The sequence below is a fragment of the Bactrocera tryoni genome, chromosome 5 (assembly GCF_016617805.1).
Source record: "Bactrocera tryoni isolate S06 chromosome 5, CSIRO_BtryS06_freeze2, whole genome shotgun sequence".
Classification (NCBI taxonomy): Eukaryota; Metazoa; Arthropoda; class Insecta; order Diptera; family Tephritidae; genus Bactrocera; species Bactrocera tryoni.
Genome location: NC_052503.1, coordinates 69963231 through 69987097, shown reverse-complemented (window position 1 = coordinate 69987097; position 23867 = coordinate 69963231). Strand labels below are relative to the sequence as shown.

Here is a 23867-nt window from a genome sequence, read left to right as displayed (position 1 = left end):
GAGGCATAAATCTGGTAACACGAGAACCAATTAGCCTTGGAGTTCGCTCCAATCTGCTCATTGGCTTGAGCCTTGGGAGGTTCATGGTGTCTGTGGTTAAAACTAAAGGCAGGTAGAACCCGACCAAGGTGGACAAGATGTCCCTGCCACCTGAACAATTGGAACCAAATATTACTTGAACAAGTAAGGAAGGGCTAAGTTCGGGTGTCACCGAACATTTTATACTCTCGCATGATAAAGTGATAATCGAGATTTCATTATCCGTCATTTACATATTTTTCAAATACCGTATTTGTGTAAAGTTTTATTCCGCTATCATCATTGGTTCCTAATGTATATATGTATGTATGTCATACAGAGAAGGCATCAGATGGAATTCAAAATAGCGTTATATTGGAAGAAGGCGTGGTTGTGAACCGATTTCACCCATATTTCGTACATGTCGGTATCAGGGTGTTAAGAAAATATTATATACCGAATTTCTTTACGAAATCGGTCTAGTAGTTCCTGAGATATGGTTTTTGGTCCATAAGTGGGCGACGCCACGCCCATTTTCAATTTTTAAGCCCGGGTGCAGCTTCCTTCTGCCATTTCTTCCGTAAAAATTAGTGTTTCTGACGTTTTTTGTTAGTCGGTTAACGCACTTTTAGTGATTTTCAAAACAGTCTTTGTATGGGAGGGGGGCGTGGTTATTATCCGATTTCTTCCATTTTTAAACTGTATATGGAAATGAATTCTATTTTCAGACTACTAGATATGTATACTGCTCCGAAGAGCAGCTACTTTAGAGAAGTTCGCACTCACTCTATTAGTCGCGCAGTTATACTGGCTTTGAGCTTTCTGAGTCTGCGCTCAAAACTTTTTAAAGAGTTCATGACTTCATTAGCAACAGCTTCAAGGCTTTTCCATATTAGACTTGTATAGGTGGAGGGCACCCTTCCTCTAATTTCATCCGATTACAAGCGAGCGATGGACCTATGGAGCTCCAGTGAGCTTGTACGATTGGGCCAAAGTGCGCCGTAAGACGTCCGCTATTGTACGGGTTCTGATTGAACACTGACCAATAGGTACACACGACTATATAGTTTCTCGACCACTCTCTGTCAATGCTGTATGGAATAAGGCGCTGTGGAGTCATATTGTCACTTTATTCGCTTTTGTCCGGCTTTTGCCAAAGTGAGATTGACATATCTTGATAGACACTTTTTTGGAGAACATAGCGAAGTGGCCGGAATTGATATCAATCGACTTAATAATTTTGTGTTAAGCTCAAAACACATTGTAAATATATGAATGGGGTTGATTTTTAGCAATAAAGTGTTATCCATTTCGAGGGTCTCTACTAAGAAAAAAAACACAGAAACTTAAAATTGAATGGGGAATGTTTATTTCATTCGCACAAACCACATCAAACCATTGTTTTTTTTTCTGGATGAAGTGGCAGCTCTCTTTGGGTTGCTCTTCATCCCAAATAAGGCAATTTTACTTGTTTACATAACCATTGATCAAGAAATTTGCCTCATCGCTGAACAAAATTTGGGTCGAAAACCTCGGATCTTCTTGGAACTTGGATACTCGATTTAAACAAGTTTGGGGAAGAATAAATTCTCTTATTTGCTTTGAGTGATTAATGCTACCAAAACTCAAGCTTCAGTCAACTCGTTATTCATTTAAAGAACAAAACAAGTTACAAAAGCTCTCAGTACTCTGAGCGTTAAAAAATCCTTAGTATTTTTTTCTTGAACTCACTTAAGCTCACATGGCGCAAGTTTCATTATTGTTATTGCGGCAGTGGTCAGCTGAGACGCATGCGCTTGAATTACTATCGGTAGCAATAAATTATGCGGCAAAGTATCACGATTTGACAAGGTTTATCTCAACGCCGTTATTTCGCTTTTCGCCAATGCTCCACTTTACTTGCCTAACGGTGAACATTAATCAATTTCCGCCTAAATTTTTGTATATACATATATATACATATATATACTCGTATGTAGATATGTATGTACGTATGGTAGTATATGTTCGTTTGAGTATATTTTATTGCACATTTTCGTGTGTAGGCTCGTACGCATGGCTTTGGCGCCTGTCACATGTGTGAATTTATTAAAATTGAATTTTAGAGAAAAGCAATTTAATCTACAAACTACAAATATATTTACGTATTATTTTGTGTTTTTTACTTGCAGCTTTCCTTGGTGCAATTAGCCTCATCAGACAATGCGAATGGCCGTAGTCTGCGCTTGGAATTGAAGAAATATTGTCCCTCAATGCAAACCAGCTTTTGGAGTTGTATGAATCTTACATTAGAAGGTAAGTTGTGTTTGTGTATTTGTAGCAGTGATCGGCAAAAGAGAGTATGTGAGCGATTTACACTCGTATTTATAAAAAAAATCTATGAATGTGATAAACAGGCGATGCAATATTGCAATGACCTTGATGGTCATGGATAAGAGGAGACGCATCTCCTTTCTTTAATCTGCTTTTCAACTTTCCAATAGAGAAACATTTTACAAGAATACGTATTTACGTTGCTGACAGGTTTTTCTTTCGAAGAGCCTTTGTACCTCGAGATCACCCAGGCTATTAACTTAGTATAATTCTCCAGTAAACTAATTAATTTGATAAAATCTGAAGAGTTAGTAGTACGAGAACTTTTTGTGAAACTTTAGAGTGGCTTAGGTTAGGTTAGATGGCTGATCTAGAGAGATCGCAAGTGGTCTGCTATATGTAGTCCTTTGTGAAGCCATAGGAAAGAATAACTCCTGTGTTCGAACTTATAAATTTGGAAAACGCTTAATAGCCAATACAAATTTGCACAGACGTTTAATTTCCTCCACCGAACTGGCGGGATGTCTGAAGGTATGCACTCCCAAGTGTTTAAGCCTCACAGGAAGTATTGACTTGTTTCCACCACTCACCCATACTCTTATACTACCATCTCTCATACTACCGATAGCGGCGCCTTTCATTACTAGCTCATTAGCTTTACAATTTCCTGCGATTCCTCTATGGCCTGGCACCCATACCAGTCTTATCACAAAGACACTCGATACTGTTGATAGTGAGGTTAGGCACTCCTTGACCATCCCAGAACGCATTGTTAGTGAGTTCACGGCAAGTATCGCCGCCCTGCTATCTGAGTGGTTGATCACTTCTCTTAAAAAGGCTCCACTTCAGAACAGTAAATCTAATTTTACCGTAATGGCTGCATCCTCGGCTTGAAAAACACTGCAATAGTCAGGAAATCTAAAGCCTCTACACCCATGCCGGTATATGGGCAAGTGCCACGGTTGGAGTGAACCTCAGTGCACCACACATGCTGAATGACCGCCGCCCATCGAACGCTCTCGAGTTTCTTTGCAAGTGTGGTCTTTTCTAGACCCCTCCAGCACATAAAGAGTCCATAGAACATAATGGGTTTAACTATGGTGTCGTAGAGCCAGACGACTACTTTCGGTGAGGGACTCCACCTTTTGCCAATGGCTCCACTATAGCTTGTATAAGGCAATTGATGCCCTTTTTTGCTCTCTTCGATAGAGTGGCTTAATTATTGACAAAATGTTATTCCTTCTATCAGAATGTATTCACGTGCATCGTTTGAAAAGCGGTCCAGCCGTTTTGGAGAAACTTTCCGCACCGACTCCAGGACCTCCGCCCGTAGCCGATCCCCAGGACGATCCCGCTGCTTTGTTGCTCTTCAGTCGAAATTCTTCAGGGCCGGGCAATGGAACATCTGCTCCATTTTCATCGATTGGGGAATCGGTTTCGTCTTCTCCTGGCGTTATGGTTTGACTGCCATTCAGCAGGCTGGAGAAGTGTTCCCTCCATAATTGTAGTATGCTCTAGGCATCAGTCACTAGATCATCACCGTGGGTTCTGCAAGAATATGCTCCGGTCTTGAAACCTTCTGTTAGTCGCCGCATCTTTTCGTATAATTTTCGAAAACTATCCCTGTCGGCCAGCTTGTCAAATTCTTCATACTCACGGCCTCTCTCTGTTTTTGTCCGCAAATGTTTAAGCAAGTTTTGAAAAAAATTATGACGAAAATTTATTTGAAAATATAAAAGTATATACATTGTAAAGAAAATAAAAATTGCAAAAAAATATTTAGATTTTAAAGCACAGAAGACATCTGTCTCAACTGAAACTAATTAAACGCAATCTCGCCACACATTTTCCACTTCAATAAACTTGCTTAGTTCTTAATTAATGCATATGTTTGTAGCATGTGTGCCTAAGTATTACTAAGCTGTATTTTTATTATCTTGCGGTTGCATCACTTTATTTTATTTGCTGTTTTGTTTTTTGTTTTCATATTTTCAGCCGTTGCACGTGGCGCTGAGTGGTCGGGTCGACGTTGTTGTGCCTTGGGCTTGTCACCGCGCTGCCGCAATGCCTGCGCCACATCAGAGTCCACGACGGAACCACAACTAATCAGCGCGTGCCGCAAAAGTGATGAGCAACACATGTTCGCTTGTTTTGAACATCAGGAGACCGGCGATCGCTGCTGCAGTACGGCGCGCACATCGGAGTGCTTACAGGTGGGTGTGTGCGAGCGAAGATTATGGGGAGTACAATGAGTATGAGTGGAATATTAAGCACTTGGAAAGATAATTAAGTTTTAGGTTTGAGAAAGGTGCGAGAATGTTGGATGATTATTAAGATTTTGGTACACAAAGTCACAAACAGTAGGGAAGAAAACATCTGAGGTACCTTAGAGAGGGTTAAGTAGACAATATTTAATCTATAATATGGAAAATAAGGAAAAATTGTTTTTGTTTGTTCGGACCATCTTTCTTGAACTTTCTCAGGATTTCATAATTTTCTCACATTTTCATAATCTGCTTCATTTCCTCTTCAGGGTTATACGTACAGGGTTTGTTCGGAAAGTAATAGGACTGATTTTTTTACGCCGCGACTCTACTTCGGAGCGTGCGCGCACCGGCTGGATTCGTCAGCGGGTGTTCCGAGCTAACGAACGTGCGTCTGGTCAGTTGTCTCCGAGCACCTAGAGAGTCAGGACAAACACGTGTTTCTGTGAGTGGTGCAAGCCGAAAATGCAGCGTTCGTTAGAGCAGAGGTACGCGATTAAATTCTGTGTGAAACTCGGTAAATCAGCGACAGAGACGTTTGATATGATCAAACAGGCTTACCCAAATGTTGCTTTAGCATAAAGTGGTGTGTTGCGGTGGCACCAATCCTTTTTGGAGGGCCGGGAAGAGGTCGCTATTGAAGACCGGAAGAATGAGCAAATTCAAAGTGAAAACATTGCCTTTTTTGACATCGAAGGCGTTTATTTATAGATTTTTTTCTGTTCTGTGCTATTTGTTCTAATTTGGATAAAGTTCCCTTTTAATGGCCCCCAGCGGTCATAGTATTATATCTGCCTCGAATTCGCTTAGACTTGGGGATCTCGACTGCGTTTTCGTCGCCTTTGTGATCCTATGACCGGAAATCCAAATTAATGCTAAGCAAAGTTAAGCTAACAGTGAGCTTAAACCCTTTCTAATTAATATTTGGCGACAACAAGGCCAGAAATGCCGCTTGCAGGAAGCTTAGAGAGTGAGAGATGCCAATATCCTTGGAGTATACCCCCGTCACTTCTCCGCAGTCCATTTTGGATCCTTCGGTATAAAATGAGGTAAAATTCTCCTTCCCTAGTTGTCTAGTAGTCTGGAAATTTTTTTCAAATCATGATTTACAATCCTTACAGAGGATCGCGGAGCTGCAAATTAATTTATAAAATTTCCCAAAAATAAACTAGAAAACTCATCAAAAGATGCAAATTTGCCAATTTTTTCTTAGACTAAGTCCATAAATTCATAACTATAAACCAACTTAAAAGCACCTAGCTCTCTATTTTCCTTGCACTAACGCGTCTATCAGTATAACTTTGATTCACCTGCGTTGAGGTGTTTTTTTCGGCTTCGGTTCACCTTTCCCACGATATTCGGTCCATTGGTCGTCTGTTTCCGGGTCGTAAGCATAGATCCAAGACTCATCGCTAGTAATACTACGTTTTATGACATCCTGGTAGTCGGAAAGCTTTGGTTCACAGACGTTAAGTGCGTAAAACTCATAATTCCCAACCGACTTAAATACTTTGAACACTCTGATTTCCTTGCACTGACGCGTCTACCTTGTCTGTTGGATCCGTCTTGGTTTTATCTAATGTCAAGAATTGTCAACCTTGCACCATAAATATCCTTGATCCTCCTATGAAGCATTAATGATATCTCTACAGTGCATATATTTGTATATATACATATATATTTATATTTACACCTTGTGGGCTTTTAGACTCCACAACATATACAAAAGGAGATATTAATTGATTTACTTGACTTGACCGACTGGTTTGGTAGCCGCGAGCGAATGCAATGTTCAACCTAACCTCTATGACTCCACTGTCAAAGGCGCGCATGCAATTAAAATCTTTCAAATTTTGTTATTGTAGGCCTGCCGCGACGTCTTTGAATCGCAGAAGACATACCGACGCAACAAGCACCATCGCTTGCACGAGCTGTGCCACGAGAAACGCGATGCTGAGGTGCTACAATGTATAAACAACATAACAGGCATGACGCCGGTGACAAACTCCCACAAATGTAAGTTGAGTCGACTTCAATGCACTTGCGCCGCTGACAGGGTTAATTGAAAAATGCGACCCTACACTAATTTGTGTGCGACTATTAATAAATAAATAAATTTTTTCCCCCTTTACTGTACAGACCTACCTTGCTGTGAGTTCTCCAAAGTGGATAGCTGTCGTAGCGCCTGCCGTTCGGTCTTGAATAGCACCGAGAGCATTGATATCATCATCGGCGAGTTGGAGGTTAGTGGTTGTGGCATACTGCTGCCACATATACCGTTATGGCAGTGCTTTTTGACAGCGGAGCGCACTATATTCGTGCCGGCTACGAAGAGCACCAACGAACTCTCACAGATCAATCAGATTGGCATTGACTCGGCCAAATTGCATTGCTGTGAGAAGGCGAAATTTCCGAAATGTCGACGTCTCTGTATGCAGACTTATTCGAATGATTGGACCGCAACGCGCGCGTTCTTCGAGGAGTCATGTTTGCTGGACCACAACGAATTGAAGCTACGGCAGTGCATGGACGAAGTGGATGAACCCTGTGAATTGGGTTGTGATGGTCTAAGTTTTTGTACCAATTTCAATAATCGTCCCACAGAGTTGTTTCGCAGTTGTAATGCCGATGCGGATTTGGCTGCCCGTTCGGATCTGAAAATGTGGCAGCAAAATGGCTCTGTCATCTTGGATGGCTTGGAGTTGCCTATTAAGAATATGACACGTTGTGCACCCGAACAGTGGAAGGCCATCGCTTGTGCATTGCAAATCAAGCCCTGCACGCGCGATCGACACTACAATCATATTTGCAGGGAGGATTGCTATGAGATCTTGAGCGAGTGCATGGATTGGACGCGCATGCGTTTGGCGCTCAATGCCGACTCGGTGTGTGCGCGTCTGTCGCCGAACGAAGATGTGCCCTGCGTCTCGTTGCGTCCGTATCGCGAAGAAAGTGATGTACCGAAAGAAACGGGCGGTTATCATGGCTTAACGGCGCCTTGTAAAGGCCATCCATGTAACGCCAGTGCTGCTTGTTTAACGCGGCGCAATGAGAGCAACACGTATGAATGCGTACCAGGCTGTAGACTCGGTGAGGCGTCTAACTATTTGGTGCCATTTGGCGCTTATGTGCGTATACCAGTGTTGCAGGCGGAAAAGCCGGCTAAGATTGTTGGCGATGCTGCTACGGGTGCTTTTAAGGTGTGTCGCTGTGGTGCGCAGGGACGCATCGAACACTGTCAACCCTTGCCGAGTTTCAGTTATGCGCGTTGCCTGCTGCCGGGCGGCCGTAGCTATGAGCACGGCAAGTCCTTTTACTTGGAGTGTAATCTGTGTAGTTGCTTCGCCGGTGAGATTACGTGCACCAAGAAGCAGTGCCGCTTAGCAAGTGAGTATATTGTAATAAGATATCAAACATGGAAATCGATTCTCAAGCGCTTTCTTCTTACTATACACTATGTTTTTACAATTTTCACATTTGTACTGCTTTTTCCTTCGCAGGCTATTTAGATCCATCGTACACAAGTTTACCCTGTAATTGTCCGACACATTTTGTGCCCGTTTGTGGCAGCAACGGTAACACCTATCACTCCGCTTGTATTGCCAAATGTCTCGGCATGCAGGACAATGAGATACAGTATGGCGCTTGTGCCACATTAAATCCATGTCGTGAAGGCGCCTACAGTTGTCCAGCTGGTCATCAGTGCTTAGAGCAACGAAAAATCTGCTTATCATCGATGCATCGTCCCTGTCTGCAGTATCAGTGTGGTGAGTAAAAGCAAACTCTAACACAAATTCAGGACACTAAACCTCGATTCTTTACAGTCAATCTCACCGCTGGCTGCGCGTCCGCCGAACCGCGTCCGGTATGCGACAAGCAGCGACGCACGCATAACAGCGCCTGCGATTTACTTGCCGCGCATGCAACACTGGCGCACTGGGGCGCCTGCTTTCGCAGCTGTTCTATGCAGGGACCGGTATGCGGCATCAATGGCGTTACATATACACACGAGTGTGCCGCTTGGGCCGATTACATTGTTATCGATTATCGCGGTCGTTGTCGTCAGGTGGGTCTACTCGTCGCTGATATGGGCCCGCGTTGCAATAGCGTGCGTTGTCCACGTCTGCCATCACCCCACTGCCGGCGTATTGTGCCACCCGGCGCTTGTTGCGCCATCTGCGCGGGCGCTTTTCGCGTTGTCTACTCGCGTAAGCAGATCGATCGCGCGCTTTACGCGGTGCGCGCTCAAAACAAGGATCTAATAACATTGCATAGCGTGTTGCAAGCATTGGATGCGCTCGTGCAGTTCTCCGAATGCCAGCTAACCGGCTTTCTCACCATGGAGGTGGGCATATTTGTGGCGCTCGTACCGCGCGCCACTACGCCGATGCGCATGCAAGTCGAAGCATGCGCCCGCGAGGCCGAACGCATCTCGCTGATGATCGAGTCGCAATCGCATGAGATCACGACGAATTTATTACTCTCCGGTTTGATCGTTTCGCATTTGGTGGAACCGAGCACGGATGGCGGTGGTGCACGCTTACTGCTTATGCCTAGCTTGGCAATTATTGCTTCGCTGGCAGTGTGGACACTGCAGAGTAGGCGCGTTTTATAGTTATAGCATTTAAGTTGTTACTTGCTGTGGGTGAAGTGGAAGGTGAAAAAATGTTTTTGTAAATCTGCTGAGTGAATTCTTAGTGCCAATTTAGTAGTTAGCTAATGTTTAATGTTCTACGCATGTGTTACGCAATAATAAGCCAAAATGTAAATAGCTTAGTGTTAGTTTATTTATGTACATATATTTAGTGTGGAGAAAAATATGCAAATTGTGCTTTGGCTGAAAATCAAAATGAAGTGTAGCTATGAAAATACTTTTGTGCTAGAAAAATATTTCCGGAAAGTGTTGTTAAAGCTGTCTCTCGCGATTTTAATATATATTTATATACATATACATATGTACATATGTATGTACATATATATAGTAACATACATATATATAGTATATGCTCTATAAATCTTTTTACTGACTTTTTGGTTGGTATATAGTATAACTGTTAAATTTCTAGTTTGCATTAAATCTTCGCGGTCACTGTGCCATAACTGTTAATATACATACGTCTAAATTTTATACTTTTAGATTTTAAATAATAATTAATAAACAATTATGAAATATGATATTAATATCAAAATTAATTTATTAAACAAATAACAAAATTAACTGTAACCCTAAAACAATATATATTTTAAAAAATTAAAAAAAAAATGAATAAATTTAATAAAATAAAATGATAAATGTAATAAAAATAGTATTTCTTTCTTTAGTTAATGAAATCAAAAAACACTTTGAAAAAAGGCATAATCAAATAAAAAAATTTTGAAAAACCAAGTAAAAAAATAAAGTAAAATAGATACTATAATCAAAAAACTAAGCAACTTGAAAAAAAAATTATGAAATAACAACCAAATAAAAAATATAAAATTAAAAAAATAAGGAAATCCATTAAAAAATATATAACAAAATCAAACAATTGATGAAATTAAATAAAAATATACAAAAAAATTATATTTTTCTTAACAAATAAGGAAATCAAATGACACATTAGAATAAAAAGACACATAATGAAATAAAAATATAATAATTCTTACATTAAATGTAAAATAAAAACTACAAATAAGAGAGTAAATAACTTAAAAAAAAAAAATAATTTAAAAATATTATATCAAAATTTTAACGTAAACTAATAACTAAATAAAAAATATAAAATTAAAGAAATAAATAATTGAAAATGAAAAATATAAAGAATGTTTTTTTAACGAATTAATGAAATTAAAGTGCAGCGTAGAATAAAAAAGACGACATTAAGTAAAAAATATTATATTATATTATAATATTTAAAAAACTTAATCTATTTAATAAAAAAAAAAAATAATAATAATAAAATAATATACAAGTTTTTATTGTAAAATAATAACTAAATAAAAAATTTTATAAAATAAAAAAAAAATAAATAAATTTAATAAAATTAAATTAAAAATATAGAAACAAAACATTATTTTTTCCTAATCTAATAATAAATTTAAACTGCAGTGTAGAATAAAAAGCTGTATAATGAAATAAAAAATGTATCGAAACAAAGTAATAAATAATTTAAACGTTACAATAATGAAAACAAATATTACACAATTTAAAAAGTAAATAATTAAAAAAGTTGAAGTAATATAAATTATAAATGAATATTTTCAACAAAACACAATGAAAAAAATTATAATTTTATATAATGCAATATAAAAGTTGTAACTGTAAAATAATAACTAAATAAAATTTAATAAAATGCAATGAAAAACAATTATTATTTTTTTTTTAACAATTATAAAAGTTATATCTATAAAATAATTATACTGGTATTTACTACATTTATTAAAGGAACATAAACGAAAATTAATATTTTATCTTAAAATTAATGGATATGTTATATTATATATAAAATAACGTACAAACTACATAAAAAAGTCGAAATTGTACTATTTCAGTGCAATTATTTAAGAAAGCACATTTATTTATATTATACAAACTTGTTGGATTACGAAAGACGAAATTATTTCCATAATTTGTAACTTGAGGGTTTCACAAATAAGCTTGTGTTTCAAAAATGTGCCTTAATGTCTTATTTGTTTTACGAAAAATATCATATGTATAGCCCAAGGTCTTGAGATTTTTACACAATATTTCTAAGCTTAATTTTCATTAATGTTGTACGCATCAGAGATTTTAGCGATTTGAAAAATATCGAATCCTTAATGAAAATGAGTTATTTCAAATTCGCAAATTAGAAACCGTCTTTGATGCTCCTAATAGTGGACCAGATCCTGTACAATCGCATAACATTAATATCATGTATTGTTTTCTGGCGTTTTCATACAATTGACACATGCTAACAATATTTAAGAATTCTTCCAAATTTGTGTAATTATTAAATAAATATTAAAATATACTTAGTCATAGTAAAATGTGTGATATTAGAGCAAATGAGAGCCATATATATAAATATATATTATCATATAAAAAATATTGTAAATAATAAATATATGTAATTATATTCTAATTATCTTTAGTATCAAGTAGAATTTTTTCAAATATTATGTATTTGAAAATATTATTTTAAAATTTAAATTCAAGCATTTTAAAGTAAGTCGCGCTTTGCTCCCACGTGGTGCTGTAGCACACTATACAACATGTGTACATATATAAATGTATATTTAAAAGTAAACATAATTGTTAACAAAACTACGCAACCAAAGCATTTAATATACATATTTATCAAATAATAAATAATTTTCATACTACATAGACTATTTATTACGTTGGGTTAAAATGGATGTATTTTTGTTTGGTACTCTGAAGCATAAGTTTTTAGCGTTTTCTAAGAAAGTTTCTCTATTTATGAGCTTTCAATTGTAGCGATAAGGTCCTTCGCCTTGCAGTTTTCTATGTTTTTCTTATCATCAGAAAAGAAATTATAGAAAAATTCAAATCTCGCTTCCAACTACTTGAAAAATTAACTTGTTTCATAGATTTTGTAGGAAATTGTTTGCTCTACAAAAAGTGCTCTCACGTTTTCTTCATAAAGCTCATCGCTTTAAAGATACTAACCGATGTAATTCAATGAGAAAAAATCATTATAAATTGGAAAATTTATAACTTTATAGGCAACTTACTGCTCTATAAAAACAGTTACTTAAAATTTGAAGAAAAAAAAAAAGCGATTTTGAGCTGATACATGGAGAGATATTCTTAGAGATGCTTATCTCAAAGGCATTTAGCAGATTATTAAAATTTATCAATATGTTGGGGCAAAGTCGTTGTGACTTAGGAGAGGACACAATAGACCTTACGTCCAATCCTCATCAAATCCAATCTAGAGGTGCCTAAGAACCTATTTTCAGAATGCCAAACGAAAAAAGAATAAGCGCTTTTAACGCACCCTAGAATTTATATAATATATAAATACATATGTATTTGTTCATTCAAACCACATATAAAACAAATATTATTTTAACCGTAGTCTAGTCTAACGATTTGCGCAAATATGTATATTGTCAATACTCACTTGTTATTTAAATAATTGTTTAATAAAACAAATAATTATTAATATTATCGCCAATAATGGTTTTTATTATAAAGGGAGATCCGTTTCGAGGTTTCTTACTTTTTAAAGAAAAAAACACAGAAACTTTAAGTTTAATGGAGAATTTTTATTATTATTCGAAAGAACATTCTTTGGCATTTGTTTTTTTAATATTTTCTTTTGCAAATGTTAGCCGGGGGTATATCTCAGATGCTCCATCCGATGAGTACAATTTTCGATAACTCGTCCGACCATTTCTACTGGTAACTGGCGAATGACATGCGTGATGTTTTCTCCAAGGTCTGAATAGCAGCGAGCTTGTCCGCAGAGACTTTGAACTTTATATATTCCAACAGGAAAAAGTCTAACGGGCCCTAAACGTGAAATTATCTGCTCACCGAAGTGTTCTCTCAATAATAATAATAAATCCATTGAATGACGCGATGTGTGGGAAATGGCACCATCTGGTTAAAACCAAATGTTGCCGAGAACACGAGTTTCAATTTCAGACATCAAATAGTCAGTTATCATGGCGCGGTAACGGTCGCCATTGACGGTTACGTACTCACCGGCATCATTTTTTAAGAAATATGGGCCAATGATTCCACCGGTCCACAAACCATATCAAGCATTTGTTTATTTTCTGGATGAAATCGCAGCTTTTTAATCTCTTCAGCTTGGTCTTCGTCACGCTTTCGACGGCGCTTTTATGGCTGCTATTGTTGATCTGCCGGGTCTGAAACCATGTTGTCTAGGGGACAGTCCTCCAGCTTCGTTAATAGCCGCTTCGGGTCTGGGTTTTATGGCTGTATCAAGCATGCATGGTGGACGGTATGCTGATGGCGAATTGGGGTCTCCTTTTCACTTACTGATTAGCACCAGCCGTTGCTTTTTTCATGGTTCAGGGAATATTCCGGTTTCAAGGCAGGCGTTGTACATGTTCAGTAGTACTGCCGGGCGCTCTGCATCAGCCATTATTTTGAGGATTTCTGCTGGGATCCCGTCCGGGCCGGGTGATTTGTTGACCTTGAGCTTGCCAGTGGTTAGCTGCAGCTCTTCAAGGGTGAACAGGGGGATTTGCGCAGATCTTAGTGTTTGTTCTGGATCACCAGCCCTGCTTTCGTATGTGGGGAATAGTGCGTTCACGATGCGGTCCATTTTGACAGCGGTTAAGTCAGGTGGCTTTGCTCGAGCGCCGAGTTTCTTCATAACCACTTTATATGTGGCATATTTGCTTGTTTACATATGGGCCTCATCACTGAATACAATTTGTCTCGAAAATGTTTGATTTTCTTGGAGCTTTTCAAGAGCTCATAGAGAGTAGCGATGTTGGTTTGGGAAGACCAAGCGGCTTCAGTTCTTGCACAAGCTGTATTGTGTATGCTTTTAGTTTAAGATCTCGACGGAAAATGCTGGAAGTCGCTTCATACGTCAGTCCAAGTTGCTGACGCTGAACATGACAGCTTCACACGATTCAAGCGTGATCTGTCAAAAAAAAAGGCTATATAAAGAAGTACCTATACACCTGGATCACCCGTTGGTATAATATAATTTTTTTCACTACAAACATCTCTCTACATATCTCTACACATTTTTGGCCACGAGCATTCTACTTTTAAGCCGATTTCTCTTCACACATACTCTTTCGTTCACACTACCTTTCAATAAATCTCTTCGTAATTGTTGCTTACGCCTCCAGTTTGTTTTTGTTTATTGCGTGTATTTGTTTATGCGGTTGTTTGTCTGTCCGCCACCGGCTTTTCGCCAGCTGTCCGCGTTATCGCTGGCTCGTCTTTATATACTAAATGTATAAGTAAATAACTATATTTGCTTTCAACATAGAAATCAGCGGAATAGTCAAGTCCAGTAACCCTTAGCTAAAAAAAGTGATAAGTGACAATTTGATAAAGTTACTGTAAATAGTATTGAGCAAGTCCATAGAGAGATATACATACTTACATACAAATAAAATTTATAAGTTTGCTTCCCGTATCGGAAATTGCATATTGAAGGGGTACACATAATACATAGATCAGCATTAAAATGATGCGCACGATGTAATTTGAAGGACAGACATTTGTAGGAGCTCATGTTTCCAATTTGTTGAAACTTCCCCATTTTTCTGTTGTTGTTGTAGCTTCAGAAAATATACCTCAAGTAAATGACAGTTCTTCTTAAGAATCTGGGTTCGAACAGGTAACGTAAACCCGACTATCGTGGAGGATTTTTACCAGATTTTTATCCGGCCATGGACTGTCAACTTCATGTCATCATGTCATAAGTCATTATGCCATAAAATGTTATATTTACTGAATCTTGCAACATCAAATTTATGAGATTTTCCGATACCTTGTAGTCGGCAAAATATAACATTATATAATGGTGAGAAATACCTTGCATGAGCAGTATCATATCTACAAACTTAAGGTCTTTCGTACGTTTACTTCTTTCAGGTGGAAAATTATTCGTTCGAATATGTTTGGAAAGAACTTTAGGCAGATCCCTGCGTATGTTTTGAGGCTATTCTTCAGGTTTTTCACTAGATTGTCTTTGGCTGCTAAGTTTCAATATCGGTTCATCTCTTTTTCACGAAAAAATTCTCGATCGAAAATGTCTGGAAGGATTTTTTGAGTGTTTAATCGAGATCTTCGCGAACGTTTGTGGAACTCATTTCCACCGGACATGTTTTAGAGCGGTTAAACTTTGAAATGTCAGCTCAGATACTAAGAATGAAAGCTCCAGTATATTAGTAAACAGCTTCTTCTCAACGAAACTCGATATCCAGGTAGTTATTAGAAAAAAATTACTGATATGATCTAATTGGAATGAAAGCTTTGGTAGGCGCTTGACAACACATTTTTGGCCTACGCTTTATTTTATCCAACTAGTGGCCGGTCTAAAATATGTATAGCGGATGACGATACATGCAGAAAGCGCAGAGAAGTTGGCATGAGAGAGACGCTGGAGCACATCCTAAACCTGTGTGCAGCAATGTCTAGAACTTGTTTTAGGTGCTTCGGAATTCAAGGGACTAGACGAATTATCAAACGTAGATAACACGTCGCTCTTAAAGTATGACGAATACTTCACCATTGTCACAACAGTCGGGTCTACGTAAGCGGAAAGGACCCGGATTTCTGTCGCTACAATAACAACAACAACAACAACAACGAAAACTTCACCTCAAACTAAACTGAACCTCCATCTGGTAAAACTAAGTCTATGCATGGCGTGATAGCCGGCCAGTATAACCTAACCTAACCTAACCTATGTATATCAGGAATACTAACAATGGGTCTGCCATCGCCTTTATCAGCGGAACTGCTGTTAAAAAACAATTGCTAGTCGATACAGGGATCGAATCTCGGTACTGCGACAAGGTAATGTGTATCTCAGGCCACTATAAATCGGTCAGCCTCAACAAAACTTGACTACGTATTCTTGTTTTTATTCCCCAACCGTGCGTTGGGTTTACAAAGTGCGGTTCGGAACGAGCCCCAGCTCTTCCTACCTGCTGCTTAACCCGCCACATACTCACACAAACAAATCTATATTTGCACACAATCGCACGAGCTTTTTGTTGCTTCTCGCTCAAAACAACGCGACTTATGTTGGCCGTTGCCGCTTTTATTGGCGCTTTAGTTGAGCGTAGCGCTTAGTAGTCCGCTCACAGCGGTCGATAGAACACGCCATTTACAGTGGTTTGTGAAATTGAAAAAAATATATTTAATTTGCTAACAGTTGTTATTAAAGTAAATCATACGGACATACAGATATAATAATATTACTTGGAATTGATTAATCGCAAAATAAAAATCTACGCGGTGAAATATCAATAAAAGTCATCTGCGAAAGTTCTGTGTTTGTGTAAAGCCGTCCGGTTTCGTTTACAAGCGAGCGCAGTATGCAATTCGCTGTGTTTTTGTTGTTGGCGCTTTCCGGTTTCAGCGCGGAGGGTAAGTGCAGGCAAATTGATTTCTTAAAAAATTTAATATGTTTTTTAATAATTTTATTGTTGTTTTTTTAATTGAATATATGTGTTTATGAGAATGGCTGTCTATGTATCCATTTGATTCTAAGCAGCGCTTCAATTTGCCGGCTCTGATACTTATTTTATTTGCATTTCTTTAGAAAGTTCTTTTATTTGCTTTGACTTGCCAAGCACGTTCTTTCTTTATAAGCAATTTCTTTTTTTTACCGAACTTTTTGCCCCGCTTTATGCCATGCTCATTTGTTATAGTTTTTGTTTTCGGTATTTCGGTATTTTTTTCATACATATGAACATCATTTAAGCCGCCATTTCAAATGCCGCGTTTGCACTTTGTTATACGCCACGCTCAGAAATGTTTTCACTGAAGTGTAAATGTGTGTGTAAAAATGTTTTTTTGTGGACCGCACATACCAATTTGTCGAGATTTATGTAAAAAAAACAAAGAGTACTCCATTAAACAGCTGTATAAATGATTAACTCAAAGTTCTCCAAAAGGTGTGGAGTTTATAAATCAACTTAGAAAAGTAAGATGCAGAGATATTCGGTTGAGATCGCCTTTTGAATGTGACGGGAGGTAAAACGAAGCGTATATCTCAGTAAAAATCGCAGTATTTATCTAATAGTGTTAACTGGTGGAGTGAAGTTGACTTGAATCGCTTTAGAATGCCATAGTAGAAGCTATAAACCGATTTCATTCTTTCTAGAAGCATAGAACCTCATATCAGAACCTGGTCTGTAAAAAGTGCAGTTATGGACTATTTTTATATCTAGTCCATATTTTCTAAGGCGTCATATTTTAATGGGGCTTTGCTTTTTTCGAAGTTGGTTTTTGGAAAGTTGTTATTTGATTTATGCGTAGATAGCTTTGCCATTTCTTAATGAGTAGACTAAATCCAGAACATTTGCAAATCGTGCAAATTTAGTACTGAAGTAATAGTACGGTTTGGAACGTTCGTTGCGTTCAATATTCGGTCGACATATTCGCCCAGCAGAGTTGGTAATTCGAACAGCTATGGACGGATTTCGCACTATATTTACTCTAGTGGATAATGTGAATTCTTAGCGACGCCGTATAGTGCGCGCTGCGAAGCATAGTATCGAGGCCCGAATCAGTACATCCACCATTACGCGCAAGAAGTGCCCTTGACTTTATTGAAGCTCACTTTTGGTGGAATGGATACCGTTATTAAACAAAATTGTTGCATTTGGAGTGATGGTAATCCACAAGCCAATGTCGAGACGGCGTTCCATCCTCAAAAAATCACTGTTCCCAGTGCTCTTTGGACAGAGGGAATCATTGGTTTACATTTCTTCAAAAATGAAGGCGAACATAATGTTATAGTCAATGGAGAAAGCTATAGAGCAATGATTTATGACGCAACCAGGCGGCGCTACATGTCATACAGTCAACAAAACAATCAATTTTTTTAAAGAATAATTTAGGTGAGTGTATTATTTCGTGACCTGAGCCTGTACTAGATGGCCTCTAACCCTACAAGCTGGTTAGTGTGTCCATGCCACACTGCCAATTGGTACTGAAAATGCTTAGCATTCTCAGGGCGCTGATCAACGCATTGTTTTGATCCGTTGTGCTTTTGAGCGCCGTGGAGTAAGGCTGTCGTTAGCAGGTACCCACGTAAAACACACCGGATGTTGTGGCCTCCAAGATCGTTTGATTTAACACAACTAGATTATTTTTTGTCGGGTTATGTGAAGTGGCTTGTCTGCGCAAATAAGCACGATATGATTGATGATTGGCAAATCCTTATATTTAAAATAAAGCTAAATTCTTGCCCATAACATTAATTTATATGCACTTTAATTTGGCTTAAAAACACATCTCACAACCCTGAGTTATTAACAGTTACCAAAAATTGTTTGACGGTCAATTAAATACTCCGTGAGATAAAAAATGTCTACTAAAAATACCTTTGAAAAGTTCTAGGGCCTCTTATTCAATGTCATCATATTCCCTAACCGTCATCTTTCAGTTCCTCGACTGCGGTATTAGATTTGCTTGTTATGTGGTCAAGGTAGTCGGATCTTCGTTAACGTAATGTACTTGTTTGAATAATAACAGTCATCTCAAAAGTTCGCACGACAGCTACTTCTATATCATCAAAGTATCAAAAATTTCCCGGATATTGTTCCAACAAGTGCTGATATTTCGACGATCTAGTCATTTGAAAAAAAAAATCTCATCAACTACATAATTTTTTGTATTTCGACGATCTAGTCATTTGAAAAAAAAAATCTCATCAACTACACAATTTTTTATTAAAAAGAAAAACAGATAAATTTATTTCTTTTTTGTGAGTTTTCTCATATCCTCAAATACCTCCCATTGTCGAAAGCTGCTTTGAGGATTTTTTTTTTTTACATCTGAAGTACACTTGTTGAAATTGTATCTTGGTTTAAAAGTGTGTTCTATTAGTTGTAATATTAGCTTAAGCCGTCGGGGCTACCATATAGTAGAAATCAAAAAATCCACCGGTGGTTTATGAAGCTCGATCAAGATCTTCGGGATTGTTTTTATATTTTCATCTGCGTGAATTTCTTTTAAGAAAAAAGCACGGAGGGAGTTTACATTTTTGCTTAAGCAGATCGTATAGCTAACAAAACTGCGCATCTGCCTCAGGTTTGTGAATATACATATGTTATTTGGATTTTATCTTATGTCCCTTTATATAACCTATACCTATGAATAACGTAAATTCCTCATGAAGCCACATCGAGATGTAGATTGAATTCAAAACCCTGTATTCTGTCGTCCAAACCGATATTTATTTCACCATAATTATTATAATTGACTTCTCACGATAGAATAGAACCTTGAATCACTGTGAGAACTTAACAGCCTTACTTTCCAGAAGATGTTGTTGAGTTCGATAGAGTCGTGATTCTGGTCTTGTCACTAAGGAAGCGCCTTTTGGGAATTTTAAAGCTACGCTAAGGATAGAACATTGCACAGCTAACCACGAAAATCTCAACATATGCATGGTTTTAAGACTATGTTCCAAATAAATATATGTATGTATGTGATAAATTTTAATACCACTATATAAGTGGTCGTGGTTATTTGGCATCAATGAGTCTCTGAACCCGTTTCTCTCCTGATTAACTTACAAATAATGGTATTTTCAATGTAGAAACCTCAATATTATAGTAACCAAAACCGTTAATCATGCTGCCTTTGTGCAACATAATGCACCTTCTGATGAAAAGCTCTAGAGAAATTAATAATATTAAGTCGTTACGTTCAAATTAAGTAATATCGACTATATATGTATGTATATTATTTTATTACAATATATTGACATCCGTGTCTTATCTACGACAGTAGTATCTTGTTATCGAAAAGCAGAAGCTAATGTAAGCAAATATATGTATCTATGCTTTGGCAATAATTATTGTGTCAAGAATGTTTTCTCAAGAATAAGCGGCTTCTGATTGCTTGATTACACAGCTCATTAGGTGTGTCAATAAGTATTCGATAAGCTAACTATGTATAGGTACTAAATACATACATATTGTTTAAACGAGGTTATCAGCTAAGATTCCACTGATGCACTTAACGCGAGTACTTGAGAAACAATATTAGATTAATTAGGTTATGTTAAGTTAGGCTGGTATGCTAGGCTAACAAGCCTCGCATGGACCACACTTGGTCCTTAGCGATGCCAGTTGCAGTGCCGTCAAGTAGCCAAGTAGTCCAGGAGTCATCTTTTAGAATGTCATTTGATTTAGGTGAAGATGGATTTAATTGTTAAAGGAAACTTTAGAATGTACTTAAAGCTCAGCTTCGAAAAAAAGCGCTCCTAAGAATATAAACTATCACTAGCGATTAGGAAAAGCTTGCAACTAACCGCGTTTCGCTGAGCTCAGAAACTTTTATGATCTCATTCTCTCCTACACTTCGCTACCACAATAGTCGGGTCTAAGAAATTGGAACGGACTCGGATTTTTATCCCGCCGAAAAATGTCAACTCGGCACCATGCCTCAAAATTACTTCAGGAATGTGTTCTGCCGCTACAACAACAACGTAAAAACGATGAAGTAATGTACATTAAGCTCAACGAATATCTTCATCACTATAAGTAGTATAGTAGTAGAATCTGTCCTTGAAGGATGCGATAAGCCCGGATCTCATGTACAGTTGCGAAACTGTTATCAAATTAATGTGCCTTAAGAATTGCCCAGCGGTTGTTTGATAGTTTAGTCGAAGCTTAGATATCTACTGTCAGAGACTAGTAGGCATTAGATTAGTTTAGAAATAGTTGAGGCTTGCAGTGCAGCCTAAAGTCTATCACGCCCTCCCGTCTTTCACAAGAACTCACAAAGGCCCAGCAAACTTAATAATTCTCTGAGTCTGCTTGGACTAGTAGACATAATTTAATATACTAAAATAAAACTACCCAACCTCATAATACCCGCTTAATTCCTTAACTTATCCAATAACAACTTTCTTTTTCCGTAGTATTGGCCACCAAACCGCCAAAATGGGATGAAACTTACATCACCAAGGGTACACTGTACATACCGTATGCCGAAATTGCCGAACCCTTCTACGCCTGGTATGATAAGACCACAAAACGTTCTCGTATCGACTATTATGGTGGCATGGTGAAGACCTATCAATTGGCCAGCGTTATGCCTTATGGCACGTCACTCAAATTAGCGCCCATTACCACCGATGAGGAATTGAATAAGGTCACGTGTTTGCAATTGAATGGTACCGCCGAAAATCGCGTACAAATACAAACTATACTACCGGATGCTAGAAATTTCACACTTTTGGGTACTGAAAGTTTTCTCGGTTTCACTTGTGACAAGTTCCGACTTGAAGAGGTGATCGGTGAGAAGCGTAATGTTTATACACTGTGGGTGCGCTATAAGAAATCGCCACACTATCCCGCGGCACGTCAACCGATACCAGTACGTTATGAGATGCGCGGTTACAACACTTTGTTGGGTTCACATTTCGATCATTACTTCTTGGATTATGACAGTTATGAGCACGATGATATACCAAATGAGGTCTTCGAATTGGATGACAGTGAGCTTTGCGTTGCGTTTCTTTCAAAAAGTTGTGTATATTTACATTTGCTTGTAAATTTATAGGTATGCCTTGTGTAGCTTTCCCGGGACCCGGTGCTGGACACTATGCAACATTCAATCCAATGCAAGAGTTCGTGCATCCCGCTAAGGATGAACATGTTGAGCATTCGTTCAATCATTTCAAAACTAAGCACGGCATCAAATATAAGACCGATAAGGAGCATGAATATCGCAAAAATATATTTAGGCAAAATTTACGTTTCATACATTCGAAGAATCGTGCACGTTTGAGCTACACGCTGGCGGCCAACCATTTGGCTGATAAGACCGAGGAAGAATTGCGTGCGCGTCGTGGCTTCAAATCGTCTGGTATTTACAATACAGGCAAACCATTCCCCTACAATATTGAAAAGCTTAAAGATGATCTGCCCGATCAGTATGATTGGCGTTTGTATGGCGCTGTAACGCCTGTTAAGGGTAAGTTTTTTTATGCGATATATTTACACGGGCACGAAGCTCGGTTTTAGGTGAAAGTTGTCGAGGAAAGTTGAGCTTTTACTTAAAAAAAACTCAAAGTAAGCTTAAAGCTCTTGAAAGCTTAGAGCTTAAGATGTTAAATACTCCCATATTCAACTAAGTTTCACTGTAAAAACACAAGAAAGAAGCTTTAAGCTCATGAAAATGTGTGAAAGCTTAGAGCTATCAATTTAAAAAAAAATATTCAAAATAATATTCACTTTCTGTGAAAACACTGGAGAGAAGCTTTAAGCTCTAAAAAGCGTTTGAAAGCTTAAAGCTTTGAAAGTTAGAAAGATTAATTTTTAATGCTAGAAACTCTCGAAATATTATTAACTTTCAACTAAGTTTCACAGAAATAAGCTTTAAGCTTTAGAATGTGTTTGAAAGTTTAGAGCTTTTGGTGTTAAAAAGTTTTACTATAAAAAAAGTCGAAAGTAGCTGTAAGCTGATAAAAGTGTTTGAAAAATTAGAGCATAAATCTTAAAAATTCTCCGAATTATATTAACTTTCAAATCAGCTTCACTTTAAAGACACTCAAAAGAAACTTTTAGTCAAAAATGTGCTCGACAGCTTTGAGCTTTTGTTGTTAAAGATTTCAGAACATTACTAATTTCCAACACCACTTCATAGTAAGAAACTCCCGAACACTAATCTGTTTGAAATATAACTTCTATCCCTTCTCAGATCAATCCGTTTGCGGTTCGTGCTGGTCCTTCGGCACCATTGGTCACATCGAAGGTGCATATTTTCTGAAAAATGGCGGTAATTTAGTGCGACTTTCGCAGCAGGCGCTCATCGATTGCTCCTGGCAATATGGCAACAATGGTTGTGACGGCGGCGAAGACTTCCGCGCCTATCAATGGATGATGAAAATGGGCGGTGTACCAACGGAAGAGGATTACGGTCCCTATTTGGGTCAAGACGGCTATTGTCATGCACAAAATCTTACACTCGTTGCACCGATCACCGGCTTCGTGAACGTGACTTCAGGCGATTCGAATGCTTTCAAAATTGCTTTGCTCAAGCACGGACCACTTTCGGTGGCCATCGATGCATCGCCACGTTCGTTCAGTTTCTATGCGCATGGTGTGTACTATGAGCCGGAATGTAAGAACGGCTTGGATGAGTTGGATCATGCCGTGTTGGCTGTTGGTTATGGCACCATACAAGGTGAGGATTATTGGTTGGTAAAGAATTCGTGGTCCACCTACTGGGGTAATGACGGTTACATTTTGATGTCGGCAAGGAAAAATAATTGCGGCGTCATGACTATGCCAACCTATGTGGAAATGTAAGGTCGAACATATGTATATTTACCTATATCTATATATACACTTTATTTACATATTTATGTATATACATATATACCTAAGTATGATTATATTGCCGAACAAAATTAAATAATTTCGAAATAAAGTTTATTTTATCAAAAATTGTTAATTTTCTTTTTATTTATACCAATCGTTTGTTCGATTCGACACTCGAGATTTGCGACACGAAAAAGTATTTCATAGAACCCATTATTAGTTAGCTGTCATGGCAAGCTCGGAGAGCTTCGACATTTCCTTCAGGTTTTT

The 23867-nt window shown here is 37.9% G+C and overlaps 2 protein-coding genes across 6 annotated transcripts in view; both read left to right on the top strand.

The window, feature by feature from the left end:
* LOC120778000 (reversion-inducing cysteine-rich protein with Kazal motifs) overlaps positions 1-9771 on the top strand; it is a 62815-nt gene extending 53044 nt beyond the window's left edge. For all 5 annotated transcript variants that reach the window (XM_040109660.1, XM_040109659.1, XM_040109661.1 and 2 more), the window contains 6 exons: positions 2190-2313; positions 4327-4544; positions 6461-6611; positions 6735-7982; positions 8096-8362; positions 8420-9771. In XM_040109660.1, coding sequence (XP_039965594.1) covers positions 2190-2313; positions 4327-4544; positions 6461-6611; positions 6735-7982; positions 8096-8362; positions 8420-9210 — 2799 coding nt within the window. In that variant the 3' untranslated portion in view covers positions 9211-9771. The remainder of the gene's footprint in view (positions 1-2189; positions 2314-4326; positions 4545-6460; positions 6612-6734; positions 7983-8095; positions 8363-8419) is intronic.
* Positions 9772-16374: 6603 nt separating this feature from the next.
* Positions 16375-23665, top strand: LOC120777438 (digestive cysteine proteinase 1). The gene is made up of 4 exons (XM_040108749.1): positions 16375-16677; positions 21191-21769; positions 21835-22248; positions 22975-23665. Exons 1-4 carry the CDS (start codon positions 16626-16628, stop codon positions 23583-23585), a joined length of 1656 nt encoding a protein of 551 aa, XP_039964683.1. The 5' UTR covers positions 16375-16625; the 3' UTR covers positions 23586-23665.
* The last annotated feature ends 202 nt before the right edge of the window (positions 23666-23867 follow it).

Excerpts from the sequence above, each read along its gene's own strand:
- LOC120777438 (XM_040108749.1), top strand. The coding sequence starts at position 16,626 with ATGCAATTCGCTGTGTTTTTGTTGTTGGCGCTTTCCGGTTTCAGCGCG. Across the intron at positions 21,770-21,834 it reads GGTCTTCGAATTGGATGACA|GTATGCCTTGTGTAGCTTTC; the intron begins GTGAGCTTTGCG and ends GTAAATTTATAG. Across the intron at positions 22,249-22,974 it reads CGCTGTAACGCCTGTTAAGG|ATCAATCCGTTTGCGGTTCG; the intron begins GTAAGTTTTTTT and ends ATCCCTTCTCAG.